Here is a 19,297-nt window from a genome sequence, read left to right as displayed (position 1 = left end):
ACAAAGAGTAAGTCACCTGTCCCCTATTGCTGGAGAATAGAGACACCCAGACTGTGGGAACTGGGAAGATAGTTTGACAGTCATTCAAAATAAAAGATTTAAAAAAAAAGACTGCTTTGAAAAAAGACAAGCTTGTGTCTACTTCTGGGGAAAGAAAGTCCAACAGTTTCTAGCCTTTAGAAAAGTCATAGTAATTTGTGGATAAGAGATAATTCTATTCTCAGAATAATCTTCGTCTACGATGTAAAGCAAATATTTCTCTATTAAATGCTGGAAGAGGAATTTCCATAAGAAATATATGGCTTTCAGACTGCATTAGCCCAGCATACACTAACATAAAAATGCCAAGTAGAATCATAAATCTTCTGGCCAAGTCATTTCCTTTGACAGAGGCGTTCAAGTCGTTTGAGCTGCAGAATAGTTTTGAAGACACTGATACAACTTTGGCAAGGTGACACAGAATCTGCAGGAGTCTCCTGGACTGACATCTGAGGACAGCTAGGAAAGGCCAGGGCATTTCAGATAGTGCTAGCATTGTGTTTAGGGAAGAGAATCCAGTCACAGGTTACCTCTGTTGATTCTTGTGACATACTGTTTTCATTAGTTGGATTGCCAGCTAGTCCAACTAAAAGCTCTACTTTCGTCTGTGTGCTGCTGGCTATTAAATTGTATCTCATGTAATGAATATGGGCCTGAAACAAATCTCAAGAATACAGGCCAAATACTTTGCCCACCTAGACCACAATGAACGCAATCAAAAAGTAAGTGCTAACAACATTGGCAATATCCCACTGTATGATCAAATCTAAAGAGAAAGGTTACTTCTACTCTGGAATGCTGTTTTTGGTTAGTTATTAATTTATTTTTTTAATCTTTATGAAGAAACACATGGACAAATTATTTACAACTTCTTCCAGCATAAAACTTTCATTTAACTTACTGACATAGAATGACATAAGTCAGACCTAAAGTTTATGCAGCCCTCAAACTTGTGTTTTAGCACCACCAATGTCATGTAGCAAGGCATCTCATAGCTTATTTACAACTTGCATGGTGAACAATTACTTTTTATTTGTTCCTCTTGATCTTGTATTGAGAGGAGGAACTCAGTAGGTTTAAACTAGGAGAAATATTATGCATTATAGTGTAGAAAGCACCATCGCAGTCACATAATATATCATGTAGTTCTCCAAGGTGTGGAATAGCTAAGGTTCATTCCTTTGCAGTGAAAAGATAAAAAGAAAAAATCAAATCACTGACCAAAAGAAAGGAAAAAAATAGAGTCTAATATTTTCCAAGAAAATATTGACAACAAAACTATGTAAACTTCCACGTACAATATCTGTAATATCCAAGTCTTGTACAATCCATTATTTGAAAGAATGTTATAGTCCACTAAAGTTGCAGTTCTTAAAATGCACATCTTTAGGTGAAATGTATAACAGTAGTGATGCAGGATGGGGAAAAAATGTCACAGAATGAAAGCAGGAGGAAGCTGTAATAAGCAGGGACATGGGATGTGAGGAAAAGGAAATAATTTCTGAGTTAGGCTAAAATGAATCCTAGGCTGAAAGTGAATAAGAAAGTTACTGGATGGGAGACAATTGGGATGGTCATGAGCAGCTAGTCTAAGCAATGGTTAGAATTTCCTAGAAAAAGGGAGGGAAGTCAGGCATTCATAGATATGAAAACACAGAGAAGTTAAAGGAATTATTGACATTAATTGCAATGCTTGGGGCAAGTCACAGCAGATAAGGCCTGAGGATAGAACAAGCAAATTGCTCAAGATAACAAGTAATCTTTTTAAAAAATGAGACCTTTTTAACAATACACAAGGTTTAGAGAGAAAAGTAAGGACTCACAAGAAGCGTGGTAGTGAAGGTGATTCATGCAATCCAAGAGTGAAAGAGGGAAACAGAAAGGAAAAAAAGAGGATAAAGTATGTGTTAGGTGAATGAATGGTGTGGAAAATAAACCAATTACCAGCATGTTTGAAAAAGTTGAAACTTTTCGCCCACAGTAGTATCTCTAAAGCCTGACTAAGCAGATTTCAGGCTGTCCTGACATGAGAAGAGGATAAATACTGTCATTTTCCAAGGAAGCTATCACAACTCATTTCGAGCTTATTCATTAAAAAAAAAAAAAAAAAAAAAAAAAAGTCAGGAATGCAATAGTACTTAAATATGAGAATGTATTTAGAGCACTCCCACTTGGGAGAAAGATTTTTTGCTTTGCTTGAAACCAGACAATTCCAGAGCTTCATTTAAAATCTGTTTAAGTTAGGCAAATCTGATAAATTAGCAGGTGAAGTAACTAGAGACAAACTCTTTGTGAGTTAATGGAGAAATGAAGATTACTGGAGTAAACTTTAGTGTCTAAAACAAAATTACATGGAAATTTAAAAAAAAAAAAAAAAAGGAAAAGCACAAAGGTTTGCTATGTGAAGATAATACTTAAAAGGTATATCCCGCATAAAAGTGAACAAACCCTATTTAAATATTGTCCTTTTTTTCATGAGTTTCAAAGACATTCTCTAAGGCAGGCAAACATTTTAACCCAAAATGTTGAGGTCAGAATGTGGTGTTCACAAAATTTTGAAATATACCGTTCTACGTTGCGCTGTCTTGAAGCAGGAGAGCTGAAGGATGCATCCAAAAGGAAGTAACTGAGATAATAACCTTGGATGTCATGGTGTTAGAGCAATTGGAATGGGTGCCTTTCATTCACATGCTAGGGTGAATGGCTGAAACTTGTTCAAGTCCACACAGCTCTTTGCATCTCACTGAGACATGACTGTCGAGAGAATAAATTTTTTTTTTATCCAGAAATTATTTGGACTTTTCTAAACACGTGAAACTCTTGTTCCAACCATATGTCCAAACACAAAAATCATCAATGATAATTATAGCATGCTCTTTAATTCAGAAAGTATGTTACGTATAATTAATGCGTCGTAAGATTCATTTCATAATATGTCCTATATCATCCATCAGTTAAAAGCAATAAAACCTCCATTGCCAGATGGTTTAGATGATTCCTGATACATGAATTAGCTGAGCTCAGTGTGTTTTTCAAACATCTGTGTAGTTTCAATGAAGGCAATAAGATCATTTCTCTTTATTTCTATGCCACAAATCCATTGTACATATATCAGAAGATTAGAATATAAAAACAAGTGCTAATTCAGTCCCAGTTTGTTCTGTGATACCATTCATCAGAAAAGGTAGGACTTAATGAAGAGTTTCTTGTGTCTTATAAAATTATTTGCCAGTACCAGAGATATGTTTCACATTGAATAATCAGAACATATGAGCATATATGCACTACTGGGTAGAAAAGTCCTGTCTATTAAATTATTTGAAAGTCACAAACACAAATTTTCCAAAGGACACTGCTGTAGTAAAAATTTTGTCTTTAAAACTGTGGTGCTATCTCGAAAAAAACAACAAGCTTTTGCTTGATTCTACCCACAGAGAATTTTTTCTAGATCAAGTAATTTAGTCCTACCTTCACATTTCTTGAAAAATATGTGAAGGATTTTGTATCACCATAGTCATCCCTTATCTCTGTGATCTGCAAAGCAGGTATTAATTACAGGCATTATAACGTACTCTGAACATATTAAAGCATAACCTAAGGTGACTTGTTTTTTAGTGAATGCTTTCCAACTCTGGTAATTATTCTCACCAAATCTCCAGTGAGAATGGCTTAGTTTGTTTCCAGAGCTAACAAGTCTGTCTTTACCTTCAGAGCTGTCTTCAAGCAGGTGAAGAACTTCACTTAAAATCTGGGGACCTGCCTGCTGAGGCAAAGCAATTTTACAGGTAAGATGAGGAGGCCTTAAACTGTGTTTCCCAGCAAGAAATTCATAGTGTCTGGCTAAGCAGATTCCTTCGGCAGCATTTGTTTCATTGAAGTCTCAGCTCAGTGAAAAGGCTGTTGCTTTTGGTCTTAAAAATAAGTAGTGTCATTTTCTCCTTGCAATGAATTCTTTCATCCAATCATATTCCTGTATGCAAATATACCATAGCTGGTACAGATAAAAAGCACAAATAAAGCCAAGAGCTCAGTCAGGACAAAAATCACTGTGCTTCCCTTATACCCCATTTCACCTGTGTTTCAGGAACGTCCTCAAACTCCTCAACTGAAAATATGAAGAAGCAAGGTTCAGACAGCAAACCTGCTCCAGTTTTGCCAGCACTGCCAGAACCACTCAAAGATCTGAAAATTAAGTACACCAAGGTTAGTAGGATCTGTGTTTCTTAGTTTTCCTTATTCATTCAGCTCAGACAGTAGGATGTGCTCATTTTAATGTTACATGAACCATGGAAGCAACTGTAAATCAGTGCTTAAAATGTTTATTCTGACCTGTTTCTGATATTATACAAATTAACAATTAATGTTCAGTGCTTCTTTTAACCTAAGTATTTAAGGAAGTGTGCAAGTGTGATAGAATCATTTCATATTTCACTTGGGGTGGATGCTGTTTTTCTCCTGAAACAAGCTTTCTGCAGTGATAGGTTTCTCAAAAAGTATAAATGGAACAAAGAAGGAAAAGTTTCTATTATCATATTTTTCAGAACAGTGAGAACACATGAAAATGTTAGCGTACTGCATCATCTTACAATCAGATTTAAATAATTATACCAAATAAGTTTATGTGGAAAGGGATGTGTGAAAAAAAAACTAAAATAAAATTCATTCCACTCACATATTTTTCTTAGAGGTAATAAATCTGTTTTTCAGCTTAAACAACTATCAATAAAAGAGATAAAGTCCACCATCATTACTCACTATTACCATAAACTCTTTGAAATAACAAATTCTTTTTATATGCAGTTAGAAATACATAGATAAAGAAGGTCTGAGTCCAGACTTATGTTCCCAGCTAGAAAAGATCCTTTGCCTGTTTTATATCATAGTACGCAGATATCTGCAAGAACTTTGAACAAACTGTTGGCAGAAAATATTGAAACTCTGCCCTCTGAAACATTCGGTAGAACAATTGATCAGAAAGGACCTATTCCCTTTGGAGACTGCTTGATTGCTGTTAATTCTTTTTCTCATTACCATAGCAATGGAAAAAAAAATTATTTTCTAGAACCACTGCTTATTTTATTTTCCCAAAGCAAGGTGTTCAGCGATTATCTAGATTAGTCCTTTTGAGTTCTATTCTATCCTATTCTTTCATGGAAAAAACCTAAGCAGATTTCAATGCATGCCTTTCTTGAATAAATCACGCAGGACCTTACTTTGTAAATATTTAACAGGCTACGAAAGCTATGTAGTTCTGCCATGTGATAGCTCTTTACTGCTCTTCCTGTCCCCAAAAAAAAAAAAAAAAAGCTTAGTTCAGAGAAGATACTTTAGTACCTAGGTCACAGTGATGTTCTAGAAACTACAGTTTGTTTGTTTGTTTTTTTTATTTTTCTAAAGGAAATCAACTAATATGAGCAAAATGCCACCTCAGAAACCTGATGTAACTGAATATGCAAGATGTAAACTTCTGTAAACATTTTTATCCTTCTAAAATATTTAGTTAGCAAAGAACTATTCCATTAATACAAAAAGTAACCCCAAGGCAGCCAGCATGTCTGAAATGTCTATCGTGTGCAATTAAGGAGAGTGTCACATAGCAAATGCATGTTTCCTTTGCTTTCACAATGGATACCATTTCCTCAAAAACTGCATATAATATGTAACTGTGCAACAATGCACTTGTTTGCAAAAGTGTGTACCTACAAGTGATCAAATCCAACACACACTTGCAGAGGCTTGATTTTTGCAATGTTCTCCTCCTCTCTTCAAATATCACACAGGGTTGTCTGAAAGCTACAAGAATGTACTGAGGGACATGGAGATGGCATAATAGAAATGTCATCGACACCCAGCAGTCATCCCACAATTTAATAAAGCCTTTCCATTCTTGTGTTCTTATCCATCATGTTCCTCTCCTGTCCCATACAGGTTAGAATGTGGGATGTGGGATTGTTTTGACTAGTTATGTTGGAGGGATCAAGATGAGGGAAGCATTAATTACTGCTGATGTATTAACCTTTCTGTCTGAAGCATCTTGGACATCAGCAGATCCCTCAGCTCTGGAAACTCAATTTTCTCTTTTTCTACCATGGCATAATATCAATAAATATCACACAAGGATCTGAAGGTCTGCAGGAGGTGTTCCAAGGACTTCTCTCTTTACTTAACACTCTATTTTATTTTCTATGAGAGGGATCATTTGGGGCCTTTTACAGAGATCATCTAATTAAGTAATTCCATATGTCTATGGATCTATAGGTTGGTATAGCTACATTTCAGACTATGCCTTCCACATACAGCATAAAACTAATCAGTCTTCAGGGAATTTGAATTTCAAGAATTAAATTGAATTCATTTTAAGCAGTTAAATTGGTTTGGATGTTGAACCACAGACTGATCTTGAATTTGCTTCATATCTGAATCACCTTTAAAGATATTCCAATGAGCTGAATGAGTGTTGGTAGCTGGCTAAAAATATACTAGTAAATATTTTACTTAGTCAACACTGAGGAATTAGACAACAATTGTATGACAAATTATTTCTGTCATAATGTTTTCACAAACACTAAGCCCTGTGGTGTTCCTTTAATCAGAGGAACTCAGATTAGTTAATTATTAGTTGTCAAATTACATGAGGGGTAGAAAATAGCTGCACATTCTCTTACTAAACTGCGTGTGGAATATCAGAAAGTGCGGAAAGGTAAGCCATTCTGAGTATCCAGCTAAGTATCACATGTGTTGCAATCACTAGCTTCACAAAAAAAGATAAGGGATAAAACAACAAAAATTTAATTAGAATATCCGGGGAAAGGTAATTAGTTATAAAGGTACTATAGAAACATACTCTTTTTAAGATCATCTGACTTTGTAGATACAAAGCTACTAACTGACAAATCAAAAAGTTTAAATAAATAATGAATAAAAATATTATGTTCTCTGATTGCAGCAGTAAAATGTAGTTCCTGCATCAATGATAACATACAATTTCAAGGAGAAAAAAAAGTTACATGAACTATTAGCCAAATACCAACTCCTTTTAAGGAAAAACCCAGGGGAAAAAAGAGATTCCACAGCAGGTATTCTTTATTGAAATATTTGTTTAAAGCTTACAGTTTCAGTCTTCAGTATTTCCTTAAATAATTTCACGTATTTTAACTGTATTGCTTAAAGAGTAAAGTGAGACTCCATTACATATTTTGGGACTGGCAAATCAGAGTTTATAGCACTTGAAATGAACCTCCTCTTGGGCCACAAATCTGTTTCAGGTTTGGATGTAACTGTAAGATATACTGCCATCATCAAACTCAAGAATATCTGAATAAATCTCATAATCTATAAGAGTAGGTGTGAATAGGGGACAACAATTTTTCAGTACTGTGCATCACCTCACCTAAGTGATGCTGAATTGTCTCCAGCATGCAGGAGCCCAGACACAGCCCTGGTGCCTCGTCACTGTTCTTGACCTCTAAAAAAACACTGGTGGTGTCATTCCCTAGTTTATTGTGTGCACTAGAAATCTTGTGAGCAGTCAGCTGAACAACTGTTGAAATTTGGTCACTTTTAGCTCTGTAAAACATGCAGTTGGGATCATTTGAAGAGCATTGTCAAGAAAACTTTATCATATAAAGAGTTGTAGGCTATCTGGGGGCAGATTTATGGTGGAAAGAGGTTATACTTTTTCTTGTACCATAAGTTTGGAAGAGTTTCTGGTATCTAAAGAGAAGAGAGCTTAGACATTTCATTTCATATTTATAAAGCTACTTTTAACAGCTAAATTTGAGATAGTCCACATTTTAGATAGTTCTTTTACTTTTGTAGTATGGATTATAGTTTATAACAATAATAATGAATTACACAAAAATTCTTCCCCAAATAAGTTTATAGACAGATGTTGAATATGGGATCATGTAAAGGATCTCTGCAACATCAGAAATGAAGTGTTTTCTTCTCTAAACCACACTTTCAAGTCACTTCTACAGAAACACTGAGGCCTGAAATTCTGTACAGACTTTGCACAATATTGAACCCACAAAAAGGCTATCCTTATTCTAAGGAAGATGCAGCAAGATGTTATGTTTCATAAGGTGATGACACCTAATGTAGAGGCCCTAAAATCTATTTCAGCAGAGCTATGGTGTGGTCCATCTGAGACAAACCTGTCCAGAGTCAAATACTTTCTTTCTTCATGCAGCACAGACACAAATATGGCACTTCCCATCTAGCAGATACTTGATAAAATGAATTCATGGTCTTTTCAAAATACTGAAGTACTGAAAGGAAAAAACAACACTGGGATGACAAAAAAAAAAAAGGAAAGAGGACGTCTTGGCTCCCAATTCACTGTTAGGTCATTTAAGTGACCAAATCACCTGTCTAAACGATGACAGAAATTCTCTAGTCTTGCAGGTAACTTCAACTCTGAAAGGTGAATGGCATTAAATTACCTGAACTGAAATCAATCATTTCAGAGAATCAAGATTTTATTGTACTGGGAAATAAAACCAGTCAGAGGATTTTTGATTGCAGTAGCCTGTTACCTGGGCTCTAATTTAAATACTAAACATTAGTAGTGTACAGTCTCATCTACAAGAAATATGGATTTCCAGGTCTAGTACGAAGAAGTCTGAAAGTCATTAACTCTTTGGGTTGTTTAAATAAAAAACATCTTCTCTCCTAAAAATACCAGTGAAATAACAGTTACAAAATACCTGCAACAACATTTCTAAATCCTTGCAAAATAAATCTGTATCTCTAAACCTCATGTACCATAGTCAGTCAACACAGACAACCTGCTGCATAGCACGTGTCACAGAAGGGTAGGTCTTTTGCATTTATGGCTGACAAACCAGCACAAAAAAATCTAAACTGCCAGTGGAGTTCTGACTGACAGGCAAAACACTGTAACCCTACTGCAAGATGATCCCAAATGTTTTTTCTTCAGCAGGGCAAGGGAGTTTCCAGAGACTGCTGTTGGCTGGTACTTCAATGTTCTCTGGATTTAGACATCCATGTCCTGGTTTTTTGCAGCATATACTCCACGACATTAAATGAACATGGCTGCATGCACATTTATGAGTGCAGCTGCCTGCAATGTATGTAACACTACTTAGATGGAGAGTTTTGACTTTTTCCTTCTCTTTCCTGTGTTTCATACGTGCATATGCAAGACTGCTGTCTAGCTTATGAAAGACATCTGGATAGTTTGATTTATACAGCCCTGATACAATGTTGTGTATATATTGAATATAATGAAGTTATGTTTTAAATTGGAATGGTATTAGAAACATTAATAAGAAAGATATTCTAAACTAATATTATGGGATATTTGTTGGTGCAATAAATGTAGTATTTAAACAAATACTTCAAAAACTTCCAAAAATGGTATGTTTTGCTATTATTCCTTTCACAGACAGATATGAATTTGGCATACTGTAACATCATAGCAGTGTTATGTTAATATTTACCTTTTACTTTGTCTCTTTTCTTGGCAACGTAGCTGGTTACTAAAGATGGCTTTTTTTCATATTAACCTTTTAACTACTGTCTTTGCCCTTTTGTAACAAGTCAGAATTTTTTGTGGCTATTCCTATAATCAACTTCATGACATATCTGAAATCTCCAGGGACTTACATTATTTATTTCTCTGACAGATTTTGTTAAATCAGGAGTTTGCTGGTCAGTCCTGATGGTCAGAGGAAGAAATGACACTCTATATATGGTGCCTACATAGAAACAAGCTGAAACATAGAGGAATATATTAATAGAATATTGCTACCATATCCATTTAGAGACAATAGTTTTATTGATCTTGATAGTTATTACCAAATTATTGACCAATTATTAACAACCACTCACTCAGTGTAAGCAATTTCAATACTATGCAAAAAATCTTTTCCCTGAGAGCTGTCACATTTTCTTAACATATGTGGTTGTTGCGGTAGGGTTTAAATCCCAGGTATGTGTGACAAACAGCATTTATCCTAAAGTTTTGGTGTCTTAACTTTGTCCTGCCCTGAGTCACCCATCATTTGATTTGATTTCACTGCCCCAAAGTATTTTCTGGTTTTCTATTTAAATGTTGCTGCTACTCTGAGCAACAACAGTGGGACCTTTATCCTAATGGAGAGGAAACAGGAATCACATCTTTTCTGCTAGTTGGTCTCACAGCTCATCTCCAATGACTAAAAGTGAGGCAAGATGTCATGACCCTAAAGATAAGCACAGTTTGAGCACAAAATACTGGGTATAATCAGTCAAAGCCTGCCATGGTCTCGATGATGAACATGATCAAGATCTCACATGCATGCCAGCAAGGTAGCGGCACTGGGACAGAGCAAGAAAGGAGGGCACCAGCCTATCAGCAGCAGGAAGGTGGGTTCAGACACTGGGTGGGTGGCTTAGGGTGGCAAGCCCATTTCAACACTGATCCAAATCCAGAGATCACAGAGATGTTTAGACAGAGGATGAAAGGTACTGTTAATATTGGACTGTATACATTGTCATGGTCACTTTAAAGAACAACCTACACAACACTTGGTAGCAACACAACCTTCTTTTTTGAACATCTGTGCCCTGTATCAGATCTTTCCAATGAGGTTTTCCTTTTTGTTTCAAGGCTAAGGCACAGAGTCAGAAATAAAAAGTTAACCCACTTCGACAATTTTGCCAACATTGGCCCAGAGATGACGGGCTCTAGATTAGGGTAGATCTTGTGCAACTATGGGTTACAGAATACCTCAAATTTTACCCAAAGGTCCTTAGTCTTCACTCTGCTTGTCCTCTACATTTTCACAGCTGTAAAATATCATGTAACTTCTCAATAATTACAACTAAAGAGTTTTTAGTAGATTGTTTTATTCTGTCACTTAGCAATTGCTGAATCAATTGATTTTGTATCATCTTTAACAACAGAGAAAATTCAGAAATATTACAGTTATTTTAGTAATGTTATAAAGTACATCTTTTAAAAGACAACAGTTACTTTTTTAAAAATAGTGTGTTTGGTACCATAGTTTCCCTACACAATTGAAAAATATTGATTTTTCGGGAACAATTACATTGGTTTCCTTGTTTGTTTGTTTAAATGGAAAAGCAGACTAATTTCTACAGATTTCATCAATGGTCTTATTAGTATTCAGTAACCAAAAACCTAGAGAGACACAGAACTAATCACTCCTGAAACCCTCTTTGGACATAATTTTAAGGGATATATAGCACAACTGAAATTAGGACACGAGAGTTTGAAAAAGAAAGAAAGTGCCATACCAAAGAGACAATAAACTTAATAGCAAAAGTATAGCAGACATGGCTGGAATTTTGTGCTCTCTTTGGAGAGAGTGTTCTTTTATAACACTGATATAATTTAGAATTTATAAGTATTTCAAACATTTAATTATTCATTCAGCTGTAACAGTACCTTTGCCAATTACTTATTCCCATACAAAAGGGCTTAGGTTTGACTATCTGGGGTTATTATACCACAAAAGGGTAGGATCATAAAAGTTCAATACGGGAAACAACAATGCCCACATTGTTTTGTTAAGGTCTTGTTCTAAGTGCACCAGCAATGTCGCAATCAAGAGTTAATGGTATTTGTTCCAGCCATGCAAAGTAAATTCAGTACACAATGTGCTTTCAGCCAGTATAAAAGTTTGATCTTTGAGTAAGGACACAGTTCCTAACATTTATTAAATGAACTTTGGGTATCAATTTCATTGCTGCTGGGTAAGCTGTTATGATTAGCTTTGGTGCAGGCCCGCTGCTGTGCAATTGTTTTTCTTTTGTTCTTCTTAATTGCTAGCTATATTTTGGCAATCTATGAAAATCTTGAAAGATACTAAATAAAAAGACAGGATATTCGGTCAAGATTGAGAAAAGACATTATTTTAACTTATATTCATGGTTTCAATATTAGACTTTTTCCAGTCCCTGTCAGGCGAGAGTCAGGATAAAACAGTTAAATGAGCAGTGCATGCTGACCTGGTTTTCCTGGTGTATGGATGTTCCACATGAAGGCAACATATTAGTAAAAGAGGTTAGATGATGTCTGGGAGGATGGAAAATCAAGAGCAGTAGTGTCTGCTGAGGGAAATCAGTGTAGAAACATAACAGAGATTCTCAGAGTTGGAAAGAAGTATGAAAAACTATCAAAATGGACACAAGTAATACTAATTTGCTGTAATACGCCTTGCAGCTCAAACAATATTGACAGTAGTAGTCAGCATAAGAGGAGTATGTTTGCATTTTATGCCTAACATCTGAATGGGAAGCAGGGGAGTGTGACCAATGTCAGGGTGACAAAAGATTTTGTATATGTGACAATTAAATTGGAGGTAATCAGGGTACTGATAGAAATTACAGAATAAATAATGAATAATGGTTAGGATCACCTTAAATAGATGATAGTCATATTGATTATAAAGCAATATGACAGCTAAATTGGTTACCCAAGGATCATCTCATCAAAACCTGAAGTCATACAAGGCAAGGCCCAAAGAGTTGTGGTGAATGGATTTAAATCCAGTTGGCAGCCGGTCACAAGTGGTGTCCCCTGGGGCTCGGTTTTGGGGCCACTCCTGTTTAACATCTTTATTGATGATCTAGACGAGGGGATCAAGTGCACCCTCAGTAAGTTTGCAGATGACACCAAGTTGGGTGGGAGTGTTGATCTGCTCAAGGGTAGGGAGGCTCTGCAGAGAGACCTGGACAGGCTGGAGCGATGGGCTAAGGCCAGCTGTAGGAGTTTCAATAAGGCCAAATGCCGGGTGCTGCACTTGGGCCACAACAACCCCCAGCAGCGCTACAGGCTTGGGGAGGAGTGGCTGGAGAGCTGCCAGTCAGAGAGGGACCTGGGGGTGTTGATTGACAGCCGGCTGAACAGGAGCCAGCAGTGTGCCCAGGTGGCCAAGAAGACCAATGGTATCTTGGCTTGCATCAGCAATAGCGTGGCCAGCAGGGACAGGGAAGTGATCTTACCCCTGTACTCGGCACTGGTGAGGCCGCACCTCGATGACTGTGTTCAGTTTTGGGCCCCTCACTACAAAAAGGACATTGAATTACTCGAGCGTGTCCAGAGAAGGGCAACGAAGCTGGTGAAGGGTCTGGAGCACAGGTCGTACGAGGAGCAGCTGAGGGAACTGGGGTTGTTTAGTGTGGAGAAGAAGAGGCTGAGGGGAGACCTCATCGCTCTCTACAACTACCTGAAAGGAGGTTGCAGAGAGCTGGGGATGAGTCTCTTTAATGAAGTAACAAGCAATAGGACAAGAGGGAATGGCCTCAAGTTGCGCCAGGGGAATTGTTATTGTTTTGGGAACTGTTAAAGTTGGGTTGATGGTTGGACTGGATGATTTTCAAGGTCTTTTCCAACGTAGACAATTCTGTGATTCTGTGAAAAGCAGGAACTGTAGCATGAGCTAAAGACCAGAACCATAGAGGTTTGAATTCCTGGTGTTTTGCACAGAAACTTTCAGGTAGGGAGTGGAGAGAAAAGAATCCCCCATATACATGACCATCAGCTGTAATCCTGCCGAACAATACACTGCCAGTACCCACATTTCCTGTATTTTTGTATGATTATATTCATATGTTGAGTGCAGGATTACAGCAATATGGCACAACCCCACTTCAGGCACTCATAATATAACCCCTGTGAAATAACAACATTGTGATATGAAAATGTTCAGATTGAGATCCTGCAAATAGTCTTTCCAAAGGAGGAGTGGAAACTAGCTTTGAAAACTGTGATCAAAAATGCCACTCTTTCCCATGTGTTTTCATCTAGAACCTATTGAGTTATATAAGGTTATATGTCTAGCAGAGGACCACAGTCATCTTCTGCCCATAAGCCACCCTTGAAATTCCCATCATTGTCAGCTCTTGGACATTTCACTTTGGGCAGTGTAAATATCTTGGTATGTGCTGGTTCAGAAAAACAGCAATTAAAGAAATAGATGTTTGTGGTTTCATTGGTAATTAAACCTTTTTTCAAGGCAACAATTATATACAAGAGAGGGTTTTTCTCCCAGTATGTGCTGCTAAGTGTGTTTCTGAGAGTGTCTCTGTGAAATCCACCAACAGCAAGGACAGTCTAGGCTTTCTCTAAGGCTGTTAACAGTGTACTTCTGGTGAATACATCAGTCATTTCCTCTTGATTTGTGACTCCTATTTTTATATAATGGGGAAAAAAACTAGTTTTTCTGTAGAAGATTAAAAGCATTATGTTTCTGCTTTTAAATCTTGATTGGGATCACATTTAATGAAGTACCAATCCACAAAGCCAAAGGATTTGGTGAAAAATAAGAGAGCCCCTCCCTAATCTCTAATTTTACTCATGTAAAATGAAATTAGAGAAGTATGCTTGCTTAATTTTTACTCTGCTTAAGTGGTTCTTTCTTTGTTTCATTCAATTGGATATGGTGGGGTATTTTTAGTCTTGACTTTAATTTCAGAAAAACATACTACTGTTTTTTTTAGGCTTGACTTTCTTTTTTGGCAGGAGAGAATGAAGATAAATTAAATCAAAACAAAGTTAAATAAAATATTGTTCTCCAAGATACTATATGTACTGTATACTAAACCCAAGGAATGGATTTATTTCTGTCAGGGCATGTATGTAACAGAAAGACCCTCATCATTACCAACCCTGTGAACATAGGAAACCCAGGTAGTTTTAGGTAGGTCATTTAGGGCTGAACCTCCCTTGTACATCACAGACTTCAGTTTGAGAGAGGAACGACCCCCTTCTAACAGTATCTTTTTATTATATGAAACAAAATGGAAATATCATGTAGAGAGAAAAAGTTCATCTCTCCAAAGGAAGTTAATTTTAAAAATCTGTTCCTGGTTAAGTGCATCTGTGATTACTCATGTCTGCAGAATAATCTAAAAACATCTATTTCATTTTTGTTTCAGGTACTTATCATTCAGGCAGCTCTCAGCTGTGAAAGATAGGTTTATTCTTTAAAACAGGTAACAGATAACAGCTATAATATGTTATTAATATTGTTGCGGTTTCTTCCTCTGCAGATATTTATAAACAATGAGTGGCATGATTCAGTCAGTGGTAAAAAATTTGAAGTCTTTAACCCTGCAAATGAAGAGAAAATCTGTGAGGTTGAAGAAGGTGACAAGGTAGGGTTTTCTTTCTTGCTCTAAACCCTAGCTTTAAACTCAATTCTGTGTCTTAAAAGTAGGAAGGCAGGCATCAATCTGTGTTGGTGTAAAATACCACCTCAGAGATGTACCTACTTCATCCCATATACCTTATTCTGCAAATATAATTCTTAGCTTTTTTACCAAGCCTTAATATGGTTTGTAAACAGACACTAAAAAACTGCTTTACTCTCAGGACTTTGCTCATATGAGGAAAGTTCTGAAGATATATTTTTTTATCATTTTTTTGTTACTATTATTGATTCTTTTTGTTCTCTTTGATCAGTGTCATTTAATAATTTAATTAGGTTTATTTGTTAATTTTTCCTGGATTTTCCTTACACCAGGATGTAATCTGTTCATTACACATTTATACAAGACTTTTCATTACAGATAACATGAAGTGGACAAATACTGATATTTTCACACACATATTCTGTGAAGATGGTCATTACCATCAACATTTTTAGCTAGGAATATGTCTTCTCAGTACTGCCCCCTTCAAACATTTGATTTTGTGAAAATGTATTGGAACATAGTCCTAAAAAGGACTCTGAAGCTGAAGGTAGCCTATTAAATAGATAGTAATTCTACCGAAACTGGTTTTGTTACAGCATGTTGAATTAATGAATTTAAGCAGAATACTAAAAAGATTGTTGACACCTATAAACACTCATTTTTTATATTTATGAGGTTTCTGAGTGGAAAATTACAGATAGATGCCATGTAATCAAAGATATAATGAAAACCTAACCCTCAAATAAGCAGCTATTGGTATTTTATGATGTATTTTTCTGTTGAAGAGGATTTGCCTAGTGTTACCATATAGTTTAAATGTAAGTTAACAAGTAGGGGAGGGTAGTTTTTTTCAAATAGAACAGACAATGTTGCTTAAACAGTTGTAAAACCAATGAACAAAGAAAACATTTTTTATAAAGTCTGAGAAAGTAAGTATGAGAAGTGAATGTTTCATTTCCAATTCTCAGGTATACAAAAAGTGATGACTGTGACTGAAAATAAAATTAGTATTATAATTACTGTTTTGGTTCTTGCAAATGTTTATATAATTTTCTAGACTTTCCCCTTCAAAGTCAAATTTTTACATCCAAAAGTGAGAAAATTTTCTCACATTTCTCACAAAATGACATCTGATGTTCATTTTAGTCGAGAAATGTGCATATCTAGAATAATTTCTATAACAAGTGTGTTTTAAACTTAGCGGCAAAATGTCCATTAAGCACCTTTTTATCCTTGAGAACTACTATAAAAGTTATAGGCCATTTATCTGTCTTATAAGTTCACCAGAAATTTACTGCCAATATAACAAGCACAACCTGTTTCAGAATATTTTAATTTACTGTACAAAGATCCACTCTGAAATTAAATGCTCTTGTGAGAAATACATAGGAACGCAGTTCATTCCACGTGCAGTGCTCACTGAATCTTAGTTACTCTGTTCTGTAATTTCATAATGAATTTCCTAATAAACTCTGGCTAAATTGCTCTCTGTCTAGCACAAGTAATAGTGACCATACATTATTGAGAACGTCATGGTGAAGACACATTTTAAACTTGTTAGACAAGGATGGCTGAGAAAGTCTGAGTGAATCTGGCTTTTGATAATTTCATATATCTAATCATGAGGTTTTCAAATGCCTTGATCTTGTTTTTCTTTAGTCCCAGTTACCTGTATATAGTGCTTGGAGTCACTGAGATTATTTCAGGCTCCTTTTGTCCTCATTCAAGGAATTTCATAAGCACGTTGTTAACTTCTGAATCATATCCCACTAGAACCATAATGCTTTTGATGTAAAATGCTACTTCTACCTCTTCTCTGTTCAGTGTTTAAAAACCAAATTACATTGCAAATCAGGTTGGTCTGATATTTGATCATCCTCAAATTAAATTACTCATGCCCTGCAACTGTTCACTTACCATTCAGAATTTTTGTAGCTTTCATTCGTTACAAGCAATCTAACAACTCATTAAATAAAGAGATAATACTGTTCAACACACAAGTTTGCTTTCTCTCCAATAATTTTGCAAACTAATGTGTAATGACAACCACTATTAACTAAATTGCTAAGTGAAATGTACAAATCTAGTAAATTACACAGTCATTGTGAGCCTAATATTCTAGAGCCTAGTCTTTAGATAATGAGCCAAGAGATTTTAGGAATTTAATTTGTGTGTACAATAGGGCTGACAAAGGGCTGTACACTGCCTTGCAGTGGTATTTAAAAAAAAAAAAAAAAACAAAAAAAAAAAACAAGAGGAGATTACAAAGCACAGGCACATATTTGGCTGGGAAATGTTTTCCTTTCAGTTAGATGGCTCTTTCAAGCTACATTCACTAATCCTAAAGGCCTCTAGTAATAATAAAGCAGCTCAACAAATGGTCAGGGGGATGTAAAGTAAATGTATTTCTGTAAAAATCTAACAAGCTCTGAAAGGAGCTATCAGTCTATATACTCATGGCATAGATTTATGCACCCAAATTAAATATCATACAGTTGAAGAAGATATTTTTTTTCTTATTTTTCATTCACAGCCTTATCTTATCTTTATATAATTTTTCTTGGTTTTAATTATTTTTGCACTTGTAGTAGAAAGAACACATAGCACTGTATTTAGTTTTAATTTATATCATTCACACAAGTGCAGCTTATGGTTTCCCCATGCTCTTTTCCAGTAAAGGCCAAGGGATACCCCCCCAAGTCATATTGCAAAACTGTAGAATATTTATGATAGAAAGAGTGAGAAAAAATAGAATGAATTAAATATTCATTGAATGCAGTTTTCTTGGTCACAGATAAGTGATGACATTCTGAGAGATTCTGAAGAAAAACAATTCTTTTTAGTCTGGTGGATATTAGGTACATGATGTAGGTGACTGATCAGTATTACTCTATAGTAATGACTGTGCTATTTGTAGAGATGCTTCCTGTCTTTTCCCAAGATTTCTGGAAAGGGCTTTGGGAGTTCTGAGCCTCCTGCCTAGCAGGTCTGTGCTGGGCTTTCCAAGCCACTTACCCACCCCACTCTCGTCTTTTAAAAATTAGTTGTTGTCTAACAACATCAGTTAAAGATTCAAGATCTGGTTCACATTTAAAACAATTGACTCTGGTGTTGACTTAGTCAACCTTGATAGTGATTTCCCTGGAGGAGACTCTAGCAACCAGAAGTACAAAAAACAGTTTGAAAGAACTCCTTTAAACAATGTATGTAAATTGCTCAGACAAATGTGCCGTGTATAGATTCTTCCTTTTTTTTTTTTTCTTGAAATTTGTTTTTAATTTCTAACAAAAAACTAGGATAAACTTCCTTTTTGTGGTATTGTTTTTCTTGGAAAATTTTTCCAAGAATTGTGGAATATAGAAGAATTCCAAGTACTAGAAGCCTTTTCTCAAGAGATTTTTAGTGGGGTTTTTATATACTGGAACACCCTTGCACAGAAAAGAATTTCATATAATTTATTGTAGATTTTTCCTGCTATAGCAAAACCCAAATGATAAATAATAAATTATGCGATAAAACACATTAATGGACTGACAAATTAGTTTGCTTAATGCAAAGACAATGCTTTGACTGCAGATTATTTAGGCTTAGCATTTTAAACCTGGTCAGTTAGTCAATTGTTAAAATTATTTTAAACAGAAGTGTTCCTTAAAACTTCTAAAAACAAATGTATTGATTTGTCTTCCTCAACAATAAATTTTTGTTCATTTTATGAAACTTCCTAAGGAACAGAATTTTCTACCCTGGTCTTCATCATACCACCAGATACTTTTAGATAATGTTGAGTACTTAAATATGTAATTTACAGATTTGGGCATGTCTTTGTACATAAAAGATTAAATTGCATCAGCAGTGTAATCGGTGGGTAGATACCCAATTATAAGCACTGGAAGGCAGCGGGTTTGAAAATCTAAATTTTAAAAACAGAGTTCCTTAATATGTTTTTATTTTAGAAGCTTCGAGAATCTGTCTGTTCCTCACAAAACTTCACATTGCTGAAATGATAGCAGAAGTGTTTGAAAGAAAATAACCTATGTAATCAAAATTACTGTACAAATTCTGATTAGATTGGGGTTGGTGTCTCTTATTT

At 35.7% G+C, this 19,297-nt stretch overlaps 1 protein-coding gene across 1 annotated transcript in view; it reads left to right on the top strand.

Annotated features, from left to right (window-relative positions):
* The first annotated feature begins 3,806 nt into the window (after positions 1 to 3,806).
* ALDH1A1 (aldehyde dehydrogenase 1 family member A1) overlaps positions 3,807 to 19,297 on the top strand; it is a 39,486-nt gene continuing 23,995 nt past the window's right edge. Inside the window, exons 1-3 of the mRNA XM_074813206.1 lie at positions 3,807 to 3,824; positions 4,124 to 4,242; positions 15,064 to 15,168. Of these exons, the coding sequence (XP_074669307.1) occupies positions 4,153 to 4,242; positions 15,064 to 15,168 (195 nt within the window). The 5' untranslated portion in view covers positions 3,807 to 3,824; positions 4,124 to 4,152. The remainder of the gene's footprint in view (positions 3,825 to 4,123; positions 4,243 to 15,063; positions 15,169 to 19,297) is intronic.

Source organism: Strix aluco, chromosome Z (genome assembly GCF_031877795.1).
Source record: "Strix aluco isolate bStrAlu1 chromosome Z, bStrAlu1.hap1, whole genome shotgun sequence".
Lineage (NCBI taxonomy): Eukaryota > Metazoa > Chordata > Aves > Strigiformes > Strigidae > Strix > Strix aluco.
Note: the sequence above shows the minus strand (reverse complement) of the source record. Positions and strands in the feature narration are given on the sequence as shown.